Here is a 13,076-nt window from a genome sequence, read left to right on the forward strand (position 1 = left end):
TTTTCAAACTTTGTATTTTTATGCCCTTAAATCAGAGAGATATGTCACGCAAAATACTGAATAAATAACATTTCCCACATGCCTACTTTGCATCAACACAATTTTGGAAACAATTTTTTTTGTTAGGGAGTTATAAGGGTTAAAAGTTTACCAGCAATTTCTCATTTTTACAACACCATTTTTTTTTTTTTTTTTTTAGGGACCACATCTCATTTGAAGTAATTTTGAGGGGTCTATATGATAGAAAATACCCAAGTGTGACACCATTCTAAAAACTGCACCCCTTAAGGTTCTCAAAACCACATTCAAGAAGTTTATTAACCCTTTATGTGCTTCACAGGAACTGAAACAATATGGAAGGAAAAAATGAACATTTAACTTTTTTTTGCAAACATTTTAATTCAGAACCATTTTTTTTTTAATTTTCACATGTGTAAAAACAGAAATGTAACCATAAACTTTGTTATGCAATTTCTCCTGAACATGCCAATACCCTGTATGTAGGGGTAAACCACTTTTTGGGCGCACCGCAGAGCTTGGAAGTGAAGGAGCGCAGTTTGACTTTCAATGGAGAATTGGCTGGAATTGAGATCGGACGCCATGTCACGTTTAGAGAGCCCCTGATGTGCCTAAACAGTGGAATCCCCCCACAAGTGACACCATTTTGGAAACTAGACCCCTTAAGGAACTTATCTAGATGTGTGGTGAGCACTTTGAACCCCCAGGTGCTTCACAGAAGTTTAGAATGCAGAGTCGTGAAAATAAAAAATATTTTTTTTTTCCACAAAAAAGATTTTGTAGCCCCCAAGTTTTTATTTTCAAAAGGGTAACAGGAGAAATTGGACCCCAAAAGTGGTTGTCCAATTTATCCCGAGTACGCTGATGCGCCATATGTGGGGGTAACCCACTGTTTGGGCGCACGGCAAAGCTCAGAAGGGAGGGAGCACCATTTCACTTTTTGCACGCAAAATTGGCTGTCGTGTTTGGAGACCCCCTGATGTGCCTAAACAGTGGAAACCCCCCAATTTTAACTCCAACCCTAACCCCAACACACCCCTAACCCTAATCCCAACCCGATCCATAATCCTAATCACAACCCTTACCCCAAACAACCCTAATGTCAACCCTATCCAAAACCCTAAATCCAACACACCCCTAATCCTAATCTCAACCCTAACCTCAAACCTAACCCTAATCCCAATACACCCCTAACCCCAACCCTAACCTTAACCCTAATCCCAAACCTATCCCTAATCCCAAGCGTAACACTAATGCCAACCCTAATCCAAACCCTCACCCCAACTCTAACCCTAACTTTAGCCGCAACCCTAGCCATAACTTTAGCCGCAACCCTAGCCCTAACTTTAGCTCCAACCCTAACCCTAGCCCTAAGGCTGCTTTCACACTTGTGTCGTTTGGCATCCATCGCAATCCATCGTTTTGGACAAAAAACGGATCCTGCAAATGTGCCCGCAGGATGTGTTTTTTGCCCATAGACGTATTGCCGACGGATCGCGACGTGCACTGGATCAGTTGTGTTTTGGCGGACCGTCGGCACAAAAAAACGTTTAATGTAACGTTTATTTTGTGCGTCGCGTCTGCCATTTCCGACCGCGCATGCGTGGCCGTAACTCCGCCCCCTCCTCCCCAGGACATAGATTGGGCAGCGGATGCGTTGAAAAACTGCATCCGCTGCCCATGTTGTGCACAATCTTCACAACGTGCGTCGGTATGTTGGGCCGACGTATTGCGACGGCCCCGTACCGACGCAAATGTGAAAGAAGCCCAACCCTAAATTTAGCCCCAACCCTAACCCTAATTTTAGCCCCAACCCTAACCCTAATTTTAGCCCTAACCCTAATTTTAGCCCCAACCCTAACCCTAATTTTAGCCCCAACTGCTTTCTCCTGCCGGCCGGCCGATGGGGATAGATGGCGGGCACACTGCGCATGCGCCCGCCATTTTGTTTCCCAAAGAAGACGCCAGCGGCCAGGAGAAGCAGGAGCATGTGCAATCACATCAGAGGACAGAGAATTACACGAATTACACATCACTTTTTTTTTTTTTTTGCGATCGCCGGTAAACCGTTAATTACCGGCGATCGCAAAACAGGGGTCGGTATAACCGACCCCGATCATGTTCTTTGGGGTCTCGGCTACCCCCGGCAGCCGAGACCCCAAAGATCCTCCCGCTGCTGGCCGGCGGGCGCACTGTGCATGCGCCCACCATTTTTTTGCCGGAAAAAGATGGCGGCGCCCATCGGGAGCCACGAGGAGCACCGGGGGAGACAGGTGAGTATTGGGGGGCAATCGGGGACCCCTTTTCCCTGTCCTCTGATGTGCGATCACATCGGAGGACAGAAATTAAAAGGGAAATCGCGTTTTTGTTTGTTTTTTTGTGATCGCCGGTAAACGGTTAATTACCAGCGATCGCAAAAGCGGGGGTCGGTAAAAAAAAACCCCGAATCATGTTATCTGGGGTCTCGGCTACCCCCGGCAGCCGAGACCCCGGAGAAAAATCGGACTCTGGGGGAGGGGGCGCTATTTACTTTTTCCACAGCGCCGTTAATTGACGGCTCTGTGGTTTAAGTACCCTTAACTGCCACCGTTAAAAGGCGTATCGGCGGTCGTTAAGGGGTTAAAGAGTTTGCCACAGTAATTGCATCTATAAACATGCTACATTTCTAGATAGAGTTATAGACAAGAAAAAAGGAGTACAAAACCCACCCATAAAAATATCAAATATTTATTAGTTATCAATAAAGTAGTAAAGACCATAAACACAAGTCTATTAAAAGGACTATATGGACATAAATTATATAGTGAAGGACACAAACAAAGAAAGTCCGAACAAATGCTAGTATGTAAACAGGACCGGGAATCAATGACTAAAATGTATATATTGCAGCACTGTCACAGCAAGATGGGTATATTTATAGTTAATTTAAAGCACATTAACACCATAGCTATGGTCCCATATAAATACCCAAATCTTTGAACAATATGCATCAGAAAAAAAAAATGTCTCACCCAGGTATGTCCTTGCAAATGGTCAGACTATGCAGCCCCAACGCGTGTTTCGCGTGGGCTCTCAGGGGGCCATAGCTATGCCTCAGATTTGGGTATTTAAATGGGACCATAGCTATGGTGTTAATGCGCTTTTAATTGACCCCAAATATACCCATCTTGCTGTGACAGTGCTGCAATATATACATTTTAGTCATTGAATTCCAGATCTTGTTTATATACTAGCATTTGTGTCGGACTTTGTTTGTGTCTTTCACTAAATAATTTGTTTGTCCATATAATCCTTTTAATATACCTACTTGTGTTTATGGTATTTACTATTTTATTGACATCTAATAAATATTTGATATTTTTATGGGTAGTTTGGTACTCTTGTTTAGAATTATATTTTGGAGTATGTTTTATGCCTTTTTAGAACAGTGCTGGTTTTTATTAATTTTCTTCTGGGTGTTCTTAATTCTAGATAGAGCTCTAGAATGTCATGAATGTTCAGAGCTGATAAATGTTTATAAGTGACTAAAGTAACAGGATGGGGAGGGAGGAAAAAAAAAGTCAGACAGTAAACCAGGTACAAAAACACAAGCTTCACAAGGAAAGATGTAAATTTGTCTATGTGAAGGAAGATAAATAACTTGCTGAAAAATGAACTTTTCTCTCTAATATTTTATTGGAGTTGAAATATGACCCGTATTTTGACACTAGTACCCAATTTTAGTATGAACACCTAATTTATCTTTTCAGAACAGATTAGTGTCCCTCTCCCTTCAATCCAAATGGGAATATTTAATTGTCCAAGAGACAAATCCATCAGCTTGCACAACTTATCTCTGTTTCAACCTCAAATGAACAGTCATCATTGCCAAAAGTAGCAATTTTGTACTTTCCCAGCCACTAAGACTCCTAATATCTGATCCTAAACAGAAGCTGAATACTAGTGTACAACAGAGCTGGCTGCCCTTTATAACCCTATATTTGCTAGAGAAAGCAAGGGTTACAGTTCAGTCACTTATTTATTGGTTTCTACATTCAAAGTGAAATTCTGCCCTTCACGCAATTACACCGATAAAACAAAAAGCTGAGCAACTTTAATACTTTGCTTTACTACATTTTGATAATTTCAAGCTACTTCATATGGTAGTCTCATGTATAATTTATAGCCGCTATTAAAGGGTTATTCCCAAAATACTAAGTTCTCCCTCTATCCATAGGATAGGGGATTGCTTACTGATCAACTGCTGGATACCCGCACAGTCTAAAGATCAGGGTGCTGAAACATTTAACATGCTGAGGCCATTACAGTCAAAACTGAAGCTTTTTTTGGTTAAATTAGCGGGAGTGTCCACTCCTGGAAAATTGATCAACTGTCTTGAATGTTTTCCCTCTTGTGAATATATGCTTTTACTGTAGAATAATTAACTCCAAACGATTTTAAAAATGGCCAATTAATTCTTATTGTATTTTTCTTTTATGGCATTGTGTTACCACACACTATTTGCTCCCTACCAGCTAAACATCTATGCACTCGTCTCTATGCTCCAGTCACTAGGCATTAAAGACACTACCCTCTTCTGGTTCACTTCTTATCCTTTCTGACGCTCCTTCAGTGTATCGTTCGCTGGCTCCACTTCCTCTCCCTGTCTGGGTACCTCAGGGCTCAGTCCTTGGCCCCCTTCTCTTTTCTCTCATCATGGCTTTAATTGGACAGACCATCAGCATATTTGGCTTTCAGTAGCATCTTTATGCTGGTGACAACTATACACGTCATCTCCTGACCTTACACCTGCTGTACTACAGAACACCAGTGACTGTCTGTCCGCAGTCTCCAACATAATATCCAGTCTCCAACATCATGTCTGCTCTCCATCTGAAACTCAACTTTTCCAAAACGGAAATTCTGCTTCCACTGTCTCCTAACCTCCCTAAATCTGTCAGGATGTTAAGTTTGACACCAATCTTTCCTTCACCTCCCATATACAATCTATTGCCCACTCTTGCAGCTTACACCTAAACATCTCTAGAATCCGCCCCTTTCTCACTATGGAAACCACAAAAACCCTTACGGCTGCCCTGATCCAATCTCGCCTGGACTACTGTAATGCTCTATTAGCCTCCCCCTTCCTCAACTTTCCCCTCTCGAATGTATCCTTAACCCCTTCATGACCTTGGGATTTTTCGTTTTTCCGTGTTCGTTTTTCACTCCCCTCCTTTTCAGAGCCATAACCTTTTTATTTTTCCGTCAATTTGGCCATGTGAGGGCTTATTTTTTGCGGGACGAGTTGTACTTTTGAACAACATCATTGGTTTTAGCATGTCGTGTACTAGAAAACGGGAAAAAAATTACAAGTGCGGTGAAATTGCAAAAAAAGTGCAATCCCACACTTGTTTTTTGTTTGGCTTTTTTTGCTAGGTTCACTAAATGCTAAAACTGACCTGACATTATGATTCTCCAGGTCAGTACGAGTTCATAGGTAAAAAATAACCTAGTCATGTTAGGTGTCTAAGTGGTGAAAAAAAATTCCAAACTTTGCTAAAAAAAAAAAAATTGAGCCATTTTCCGATACTCGTAGCGTCTCCATTTTTCATGATCTGGGGTCGGTTGAGGGCTTATTTTTGGCGTGCCGAGATGACGTTTTTAATGATAGCATTTTGGTGCAGATACGTTCTTTTGATCGACCGTTATTGCATTTTAATGCAATGTCGCGGCGACCAAAAAAACGTAATTCTGGCGTTTCTAATTTTTTTTCTCGCTACGCTGTTTAGCGATCAGGTTAATGCTTTTTTTAATTGATAGATCGGGCGATTCTGAGCGCGGCGATACCAAATATGTGTAGATTTGATTTTTTTATTGATTTATTTTGATTGGGGCGAAAGGGGGGTGATTTAAACTTTTATATTTTTTTTTATTTTTTCACATTTTTTTTAAACTTTTTTTTTTTTTTTACTTTTGCCATGCTTCAATAGCCTCCATGGGAGGCTAGAAGCAGGCACAGCACGATCGCCTCTGCTACATAGCAGCGATCTGCTGTTCCTATTACGAGCACATGTCAGCTGTTCAAAACAGCTGACATGTCCCGGCTTCGGTGTGGGCTCACCGCCGGAGCCCGCATCAAAGCGGGGCTTCTGACCTTGGACGTACTATCCCGTCCGAGGTCAGAAAGGGGTTAATAAAGCAGCAGCCAGGGTCATCCATTGCACTGGCTGCTCATTCATTATAGGATCCAATTCAAACTGCTTGTTCTCCCCCACAAAGCTCTCCATAGTATGACACCCCCCTAACATCTCCTCCCTTATTTCTATCAGCCTACCTGCTCATTACGCTCTGCAAGCGACATTTGACTAACCTCTGCAATAATCCGTATCTCCCACTCCCAGCTCCAAGACTTCTCCCAAGTTGCGCCAATCCTCTGGAATGCTCTACCCCAAGAAATTAGGACTATCCACAACTTACAGTTTCAGGCACTCCCTCAAAACATCTGTTCAGAGCGGCCTATCACATTCCCTAATCAAAAGTCCGTGTGCGCGTCCCAATCACTATTTAAAAATAATGCTCCATGAAACTCCACCGCACCCAGCAGCACCACAAATACTGACTGGTGACTAGCTCATGCAGCCTTTATCTATCCCCCCCACTCCCTCAAGATGGCTGGATCATCATTGTAAATAAGCACCTGTACTTTGTGTCTCCCCCACCTCATTGTAGATTGTAAGCTCTCAAGGGCAGGGTCGTCTTACTTTGCTTTAATTATTGCATTTTAAACGTTGTTACTTACGGATTGTGTATGAACTGTTAAACTGTAAGGTACAGCGGAATAGGTTAGTGCTATATAAAGATCATTATTAACATCTACTTTTATACAGGGGGTGAACAGTTAATCAAGGGCTTTTTAGCTACAAGCTCTTTGCTCTACTTACCCTCTGAATGCCTATGTAAACCGCAAGGGCCCATGCAGATGTCCAGGAAAATTTGTTCGATCACAGACTCCAAAGCACTGATTGGCCGCAGGTCTCCCAACCAGAGCATCCCAGCCTCACAGACCTGTATTATGCAGTCATGCTAGGGAGACATTCAGCCAGTCCATGCATTTCGGTCCATCCTCGGACCGATTTGCACGGACGTCTGAATGAGCCTTAGGCTAGGTTCACATTGCGTTTTAATGTGAGCGCTAGCGGACAGCGTTGCACGGCGAAATTAACGCCGTGCAACACGTCCGTTAGCGCTCCCATTGCCCGCAATGTTAAAGCGCATTGCTAGCGCGTGTCATTTTCGGCACGCGCTAGCGATGTGCCGTTCTTTTGCAGCGCGCCTCAGACGCTGCTTGCAGCGTCCGCGGCGCGCCCGAGGTCCGTTCCCCGCTCTCGCAGATCGGGGATCTGCGAGAGCGGGGACGTTTAACGCGACCCCGAAAAAGACATTGCGTTAGCGCAACCCGCTAGCGCTTAGCGCTAAACGGGTTGCACTAACGCAGTGTGACCCCAGCCTTAAACCCCAAGGATATATTTAACCATTTCAAGACTGGGCCATTTACCCCCATTCCTTACCAGGGATTTTCTTTTTAAATTTTTTACATGCTGTGTAAAGAGCTCTCTTTTTCTCGTTCAGGTATTATAGTAACTTTAATTTTGCACAAGCCACTGTATGTAAAGAGTATTTTTGCTACACTACAACCTTGTGCTTAAATATTTTTGGAATCTGATTTGTGTGTGATGCATCAGCACTAAATAGTCTAAGTTAGTTAAGTGAGAAAAATATAGGTATAAATAAAATGTATGGCATCAAATAGCTAAAAATTGGCATATGTAGTCACTAGTGATGAGCGAGTATACGCGTTACTCGGGTTTTGCCGAGCACACTCGGGTGATCTCCGAGTATTTGTTAGTGCTTGGAGATTTAGTTTCCATCACCTCAGCTGCATGATTTACGGCTGCTAGACAGCTGCAGCAATGAAAACAATCTCCAAGAACTAAAATATTTGGGAGACCACCCAAGCGTGCTCAGGAAAACTCGAGCAACGAGTATACTCTCTACTCGCTCATCACTAGTAGTCACCCCTTTTTCTATGAAGCCCCTAAAAAATTTTGTTGGCAAGCAATTACTTTCACAAGTCACATGTTTTGTGAAAGGGAGTCCACTTGTGTGCAATCTGTAAGGCTGGTTTCAGACTTGCGTTCCTGTGCGCTGCGGATGGCAGCGTACTTCTTCCGTAAAGCTCCGCCCAGGCTCTGCCTAAGCAAGAGGTATCACTAACCAGACATCACCATGAAGACCAAGGAGATCACCAAACAAGTCAGGGACAAGGTTGTCGAGATGTACAAGTCAGTGGTTGGGTTCGAATATAAAAAAAAATTAAAAAAAAGTATCCCAATCTGATGATCCCGCAGAGAACCATCAAATGTAAAGAACATGGCACCACAACAAACCTGCCAAGAGAGGGCCTCCCACCAAAACTCTTAGCTGGGGAAAGTGGTCTCTGTGCTGCCTCTCTGATTAGTGAACTTTAGATAAAGGAGCTGAGGAGTTCCCAAGTAGAGACTGGAGTATCTGTCCATACGACCACAATAAGCCGTACACTCCATCGAGGTGGCCTTTATGGAAGAGTGGCCAGTAAAAAGCCTCTACTTACAAATTGTAAGGCTCGTTTTGAGTTTTGCCAAAAGACATGTAGCAGACTCCTCAAATGGCTAGAAGGTTCTGTGGTCAGATTAAACAAAAAATTAAACTTTTGGGCCACCAAGGTAAATGCTATGCCTGGCACCAAACCAACAGTTCATCACCCCAAGAACACCATCCCCACAGTGAAACAATGGTGGCAGAATCATGCTGTGGGGATATTTTTCAGCAGCAGGGACGGGAAAATGATCCAAGTTGATGGGAAGATGGATAACGTGTGGGGTCGCACGCATTCAGCATAGCTCCAGGGGGGGGGTCTCTGTAGATGCTTATCATAGAAGTGGTGTTAGTATAGAGATGTTATCAGGACTGCATCTTTGATTATCTATCCACACCAGGATGTGTTGAGCAGCTGTCTTTAATTTATACAGTGGGGCAAAAAAGTATTTAGTCAGTCAGCAATAGTGCAAGTTCCACCACTTAAAAAGATGAGAGGCGTCTGTAATTTACATCATAGGTAGACCTCAACTATGGGAGACAAACTAAGAAAAAAAAATCCAGAAAATCACATTGTCTGTTTTTTTTATCATTTTATTTGCATATTATGGTGGAAAATAAATATTTGGTCAGAAACAAAATTTCATCTCAATACTTTGTAATATATCCTTTGTTGGCAATGACAGAGGTCAAACGTTTTCTGTAAGTCTTCACAAGGTTGCCACACACTGTTGTTGGTATGTTGGCCCATTCCTCCGTGCAGATCTCCTCTAGAGCAGTGATGTTTTTGGCTTTTCGCTTGGCAACACGGACTTTCAACTCCCTCCAAAGGTTTTCTATAGGGTTGAGATCTGGAGACTGGCTAGGCCACTCCAGGACCTAAAAATGCTTCTTACGAAGCCACTCCTTCGTTGCCCTGGCGGTGTGCTTTGGATCATTGTCATGTTGAAAGACCCAGCCACGTTTCATCTTCAATGCCCTTGCTGATGGAAGGAGGTTTGCACTCAAAATCTCACGATACATGGCCCCATTCATTCTTTCATGTACCCGGATCAGTCATCCTGGCCCCTTTGCAGAGAAATAGCCCCAAAGCATGATGTTTCCACCACCATGCTTTACAGTAGGTATGGTGTTTGATGGATGCAACTCAGTATTCTTTTTCCTCCAAACACGACAAGTTGTGTTTCTACCAAACAGTTCCAGTTTGGTTTCATCAGACCATAGGACATTCTCCCAAAACTCCTCTGGATCATCCAAATGCTCTCTAGCAAACTTCAGACGGGCTCGGACATGTACTGGCTTAAGCAGTGGGACACGTCTGGCACTGCAGGATCTGAGTCCATGGTGGCGTAGTGTGTTACTTATGGTAGGCCTTGTTACATTGGTCCCAGCTCTCTGCAGTTCATTCACTAGGTCCCCCCGCGTGGTTCTGGGATTTTTGCTCACCGTTCTTGTGATCATTCTGACCCCACGGGGTGGGATTTTGCGTGGAGCCCCAGATCGAGGGAGATTATCAGTGGTCTTGTATGTCTTCCATTTTCTAATTATTGCTCCCACTGTTGATTTCTTCACTCCAAGCTGGTTGGCTATTGCAGATTCAGTCTTCCCAGCCTGGTGCAGGCCTACAATTTTGTTTCTGGTATCCTTTGACAGCTCTTTGGTCTTCACCTTAGTGGAGTTTGGAGTCAGACTGTTTAAGGGTGTGCACAGGTGTCTTTTTATACTGATAACAAGTTTAAACAGGTGCCATTACTACAGGTAATGAGTGGAGGAAAGAGGAGACTCTTAAAGAAGAAGTTACAGGTCAGTGAGAGCCAGAAATCTTGATTGTTTGTTTCTGACCAAATACTTATTTTCCACCATAATATGCAAATAAAATGTTAAAAAAACAGACAATGTGATTTTCTGGATTTTTTTTCTCAGTTTGTCTCCCATAGTTGAGGTCTACCTATGATGTAAATTACAGACGCCTCTCATCTTTTTAAGTGGTGGAACTTGCACTATTGCTGACTGACTAAATACTTTTTTGCCCCACTGTAACTAACCAGCTCCCATAATCCTGCTGTCCTCTCCCTGCACTGGGGGCCTATAAATTTAGATTCATTCTTAGGGGTGCACGCATGTATGCGGTCGCACACATTCAGCAAAGCATCGCATAAGCTAAGCATCAAGTTATTGCAGTTATTCCATGGCAAAGAACCGATACCCATCTCTTCTCCTCTCTTCACACAGGTATGTAGTGAATATCCCCAGCTCTCCCTGGATCCTGAATGTCTCTGTATTTTCCAATGATTTTCTGTGTGTCAGCAAGCACCCTGAATGGTAATTTCATGTAATTCAACTCCTGTGCTAGAATTCATCATCAGTTACATGGTTTTCAGTACTCACTGTTGTAGCTCCGGGGGGGGGGGTTTCTGTAGATGCTTACCACAGAAGAGGTGTTAGTATAGATGTGTTGAGCAGCTGTCCCTAATTTATAACTAACCAGCTCCCATAATCCCGCTATCCTCTCCCTGCACTTGGGGCCTATAAATTTAGATTCATTCTTAGGGGTGCACACATGTGTGGGGTCGCACGCATTCAGCAAAGCATCGCATTAGCTAAGCATCAAGTTAGTGCAGTTAATCCATGGCAGTTAGTCAGGACAGAAAACAGGTAACCCACTCTCTACTCTCCCTTCTATACATATGCTTTATTCCTATCCTCCTATGTTCCCTTGCAATCCACATCCACATGCCTACACTTTGCAACTACTTAGATTTGTGCAGACCTTTTTACCCTTTTGTACCTGCTCCAGTTTTCTAGCCAAAGAGATGCTTGGATAATGCATGTTTATTTAAAGGGAACCTGTCACCCCCAAAATCTAAGGTGAGCTAAGTCCACCGGCATCAGGGGCTTATCTACAGCATTTTGTAATGCTGTAGATAAGCCCCGATGTATCCTGAAAGATGAGCAAAAGAGGTTAGATTATATTCACCTGGGGGGGGGCAGTCCTGTCCGATAGGCGTCGCGGTTCGGGGCCTCCCATCTTCATAGGACATCCTCCTCTTGTCTTCACGCTGCGGCTCCGTCTCAGGCGTACTATGTTTGCCCTGTTGAGGGCAGAGAAAAGTACTGCAGTGCGGCCTCTCTGACCAATCCCGGCGCCTGCGCACTGCAGTACTTAGCTCTGCCCTTAACAGGGCAGACAAAGTACGCCTGCGCCGGAGCCACAGCGTGAAGACAAGAAGAGGACGTCATCTTTTTCTCATCTTTCAGGATACATCGGGGGCTTATCTAAAGTATTACAGAACGCTGTAAATAAGCCCCTGATGCCGGTGGGCTTCGCTCACCTTCGATTTTGGGGGTGACCGGTTCCCTTTAAGGACAAGGTTACATGTCTGACATACCTGGTCAGAGTAAAAAAAAAAAAACGAAACAGGCTATGATATACACCCATGACGAGAGATTATAGCTAACAATCACGTACATGATGGAGTCATCAGCTTTTGCCATTACAACTGTATATGTAAGAATGAACACTTCAGGGTTCTACAAGGTTGCTTCAGATGCAGGAAGACCGCTGAAACCGCTTCTTAAGTTTACACAACTGGCTATAAAAATTGCTGTAGATCGTAGTATGAAAAAATAAAAATGGAGTCCTCAGTGTTTGATATCCAACTACCGTAAGTGTAATGGCTAACAACCACTAAAGAACTCCATTTTTCTTTTCTTAGGGCAATTTCAATATGAGAGACAACCAGTCAATTGAGATCTCCATATATTGACAGCATTAGAATTATAATAGAAATAGGAAAACTTACAAATCAAAATGACTTCATTGAGAACATGTTTTTAAGTGCTGCATTACATCAGAACTTATTCCATTTTTTTTTCTAAACACCAGCTTTGGCCTGTGTCGGATGCTGCTTATCTGACCTTAAGGGATATGTATGCAGTGGTTATACCCTAAGGAGACAAGGGAATCCACTAGCAGACCCTCGCTGATAAATACTACAATACGCTGGCGTGGTTACAGACCATGTTCCACATTTCTTTTTGAAAGCTTTGATTTGTTATCTGGACTTGGAATGGAAAATCCAGAGAAATGACAGCAACAGAGGAAGTTCTGTAGGCCGCTGCTTGCTAGCGATTTCATCAGCCTGTACTAACTCTTAGTCACTTACCTCGTAGCCCTTTTCCAGTAAAAATTCAGCCAAATAAGAGCCATCCTAGGAAGAAAAAAAAAAAAAGAAAGATTAAAATTATGTGAGAAACGTGCACAGCCACTGTATGGGAACTGATATTATGTAACACGTTGATATAGAAGTCATACTGCAGAAAGGTGCACACATTCACTGCCAACTAAAATGTTTAGCCACATGCTGAGCTGCAGACATTCAGGAACAAGATTCTCCAGGGATGGCGGGTTTAGCAGCTCAAAATAAACCTGAATCAGGTTTTAC

General features: G+C 43.2%; 1 protein-coding gene across 1 annotated transcript in view; it reads right to left on the bottom strand.

Moving 5' to 3' along the window:
- Window positions 1-13,076, bottom strand: part of GMDS (GDP-mannose 4,6-dehydratase) — a 1,108,130-nt gene that overhangs the window by 877,724 nt on the left and 217,330 nt on the right. The window contains exon 3 of the mRNA XM_069730760.1: window positions 12,798-12,842. Within this exon, the coding sequence (XP_069586861.1) occupies window positions 12,798-12,842 (45 nt within the window). The remainder of the gene's footprint in view (window positions 1-12,797; window positions 12,843-13,076) is intronic.

This window comes from Ranitomeya imitator, chromosome 6, assembly GCF_032444005.1.
Source record: "Ranitomeya imitator isolate aRanImi1 chromosome 6, aRanImi1.pri, whole genome shotgun sequence".
NCBI lineage: Eukaryota > Metazoa > Chordata > Amphibia > Anura > Dendrobatidae > Ranitomeya > Ranitomeya imitator.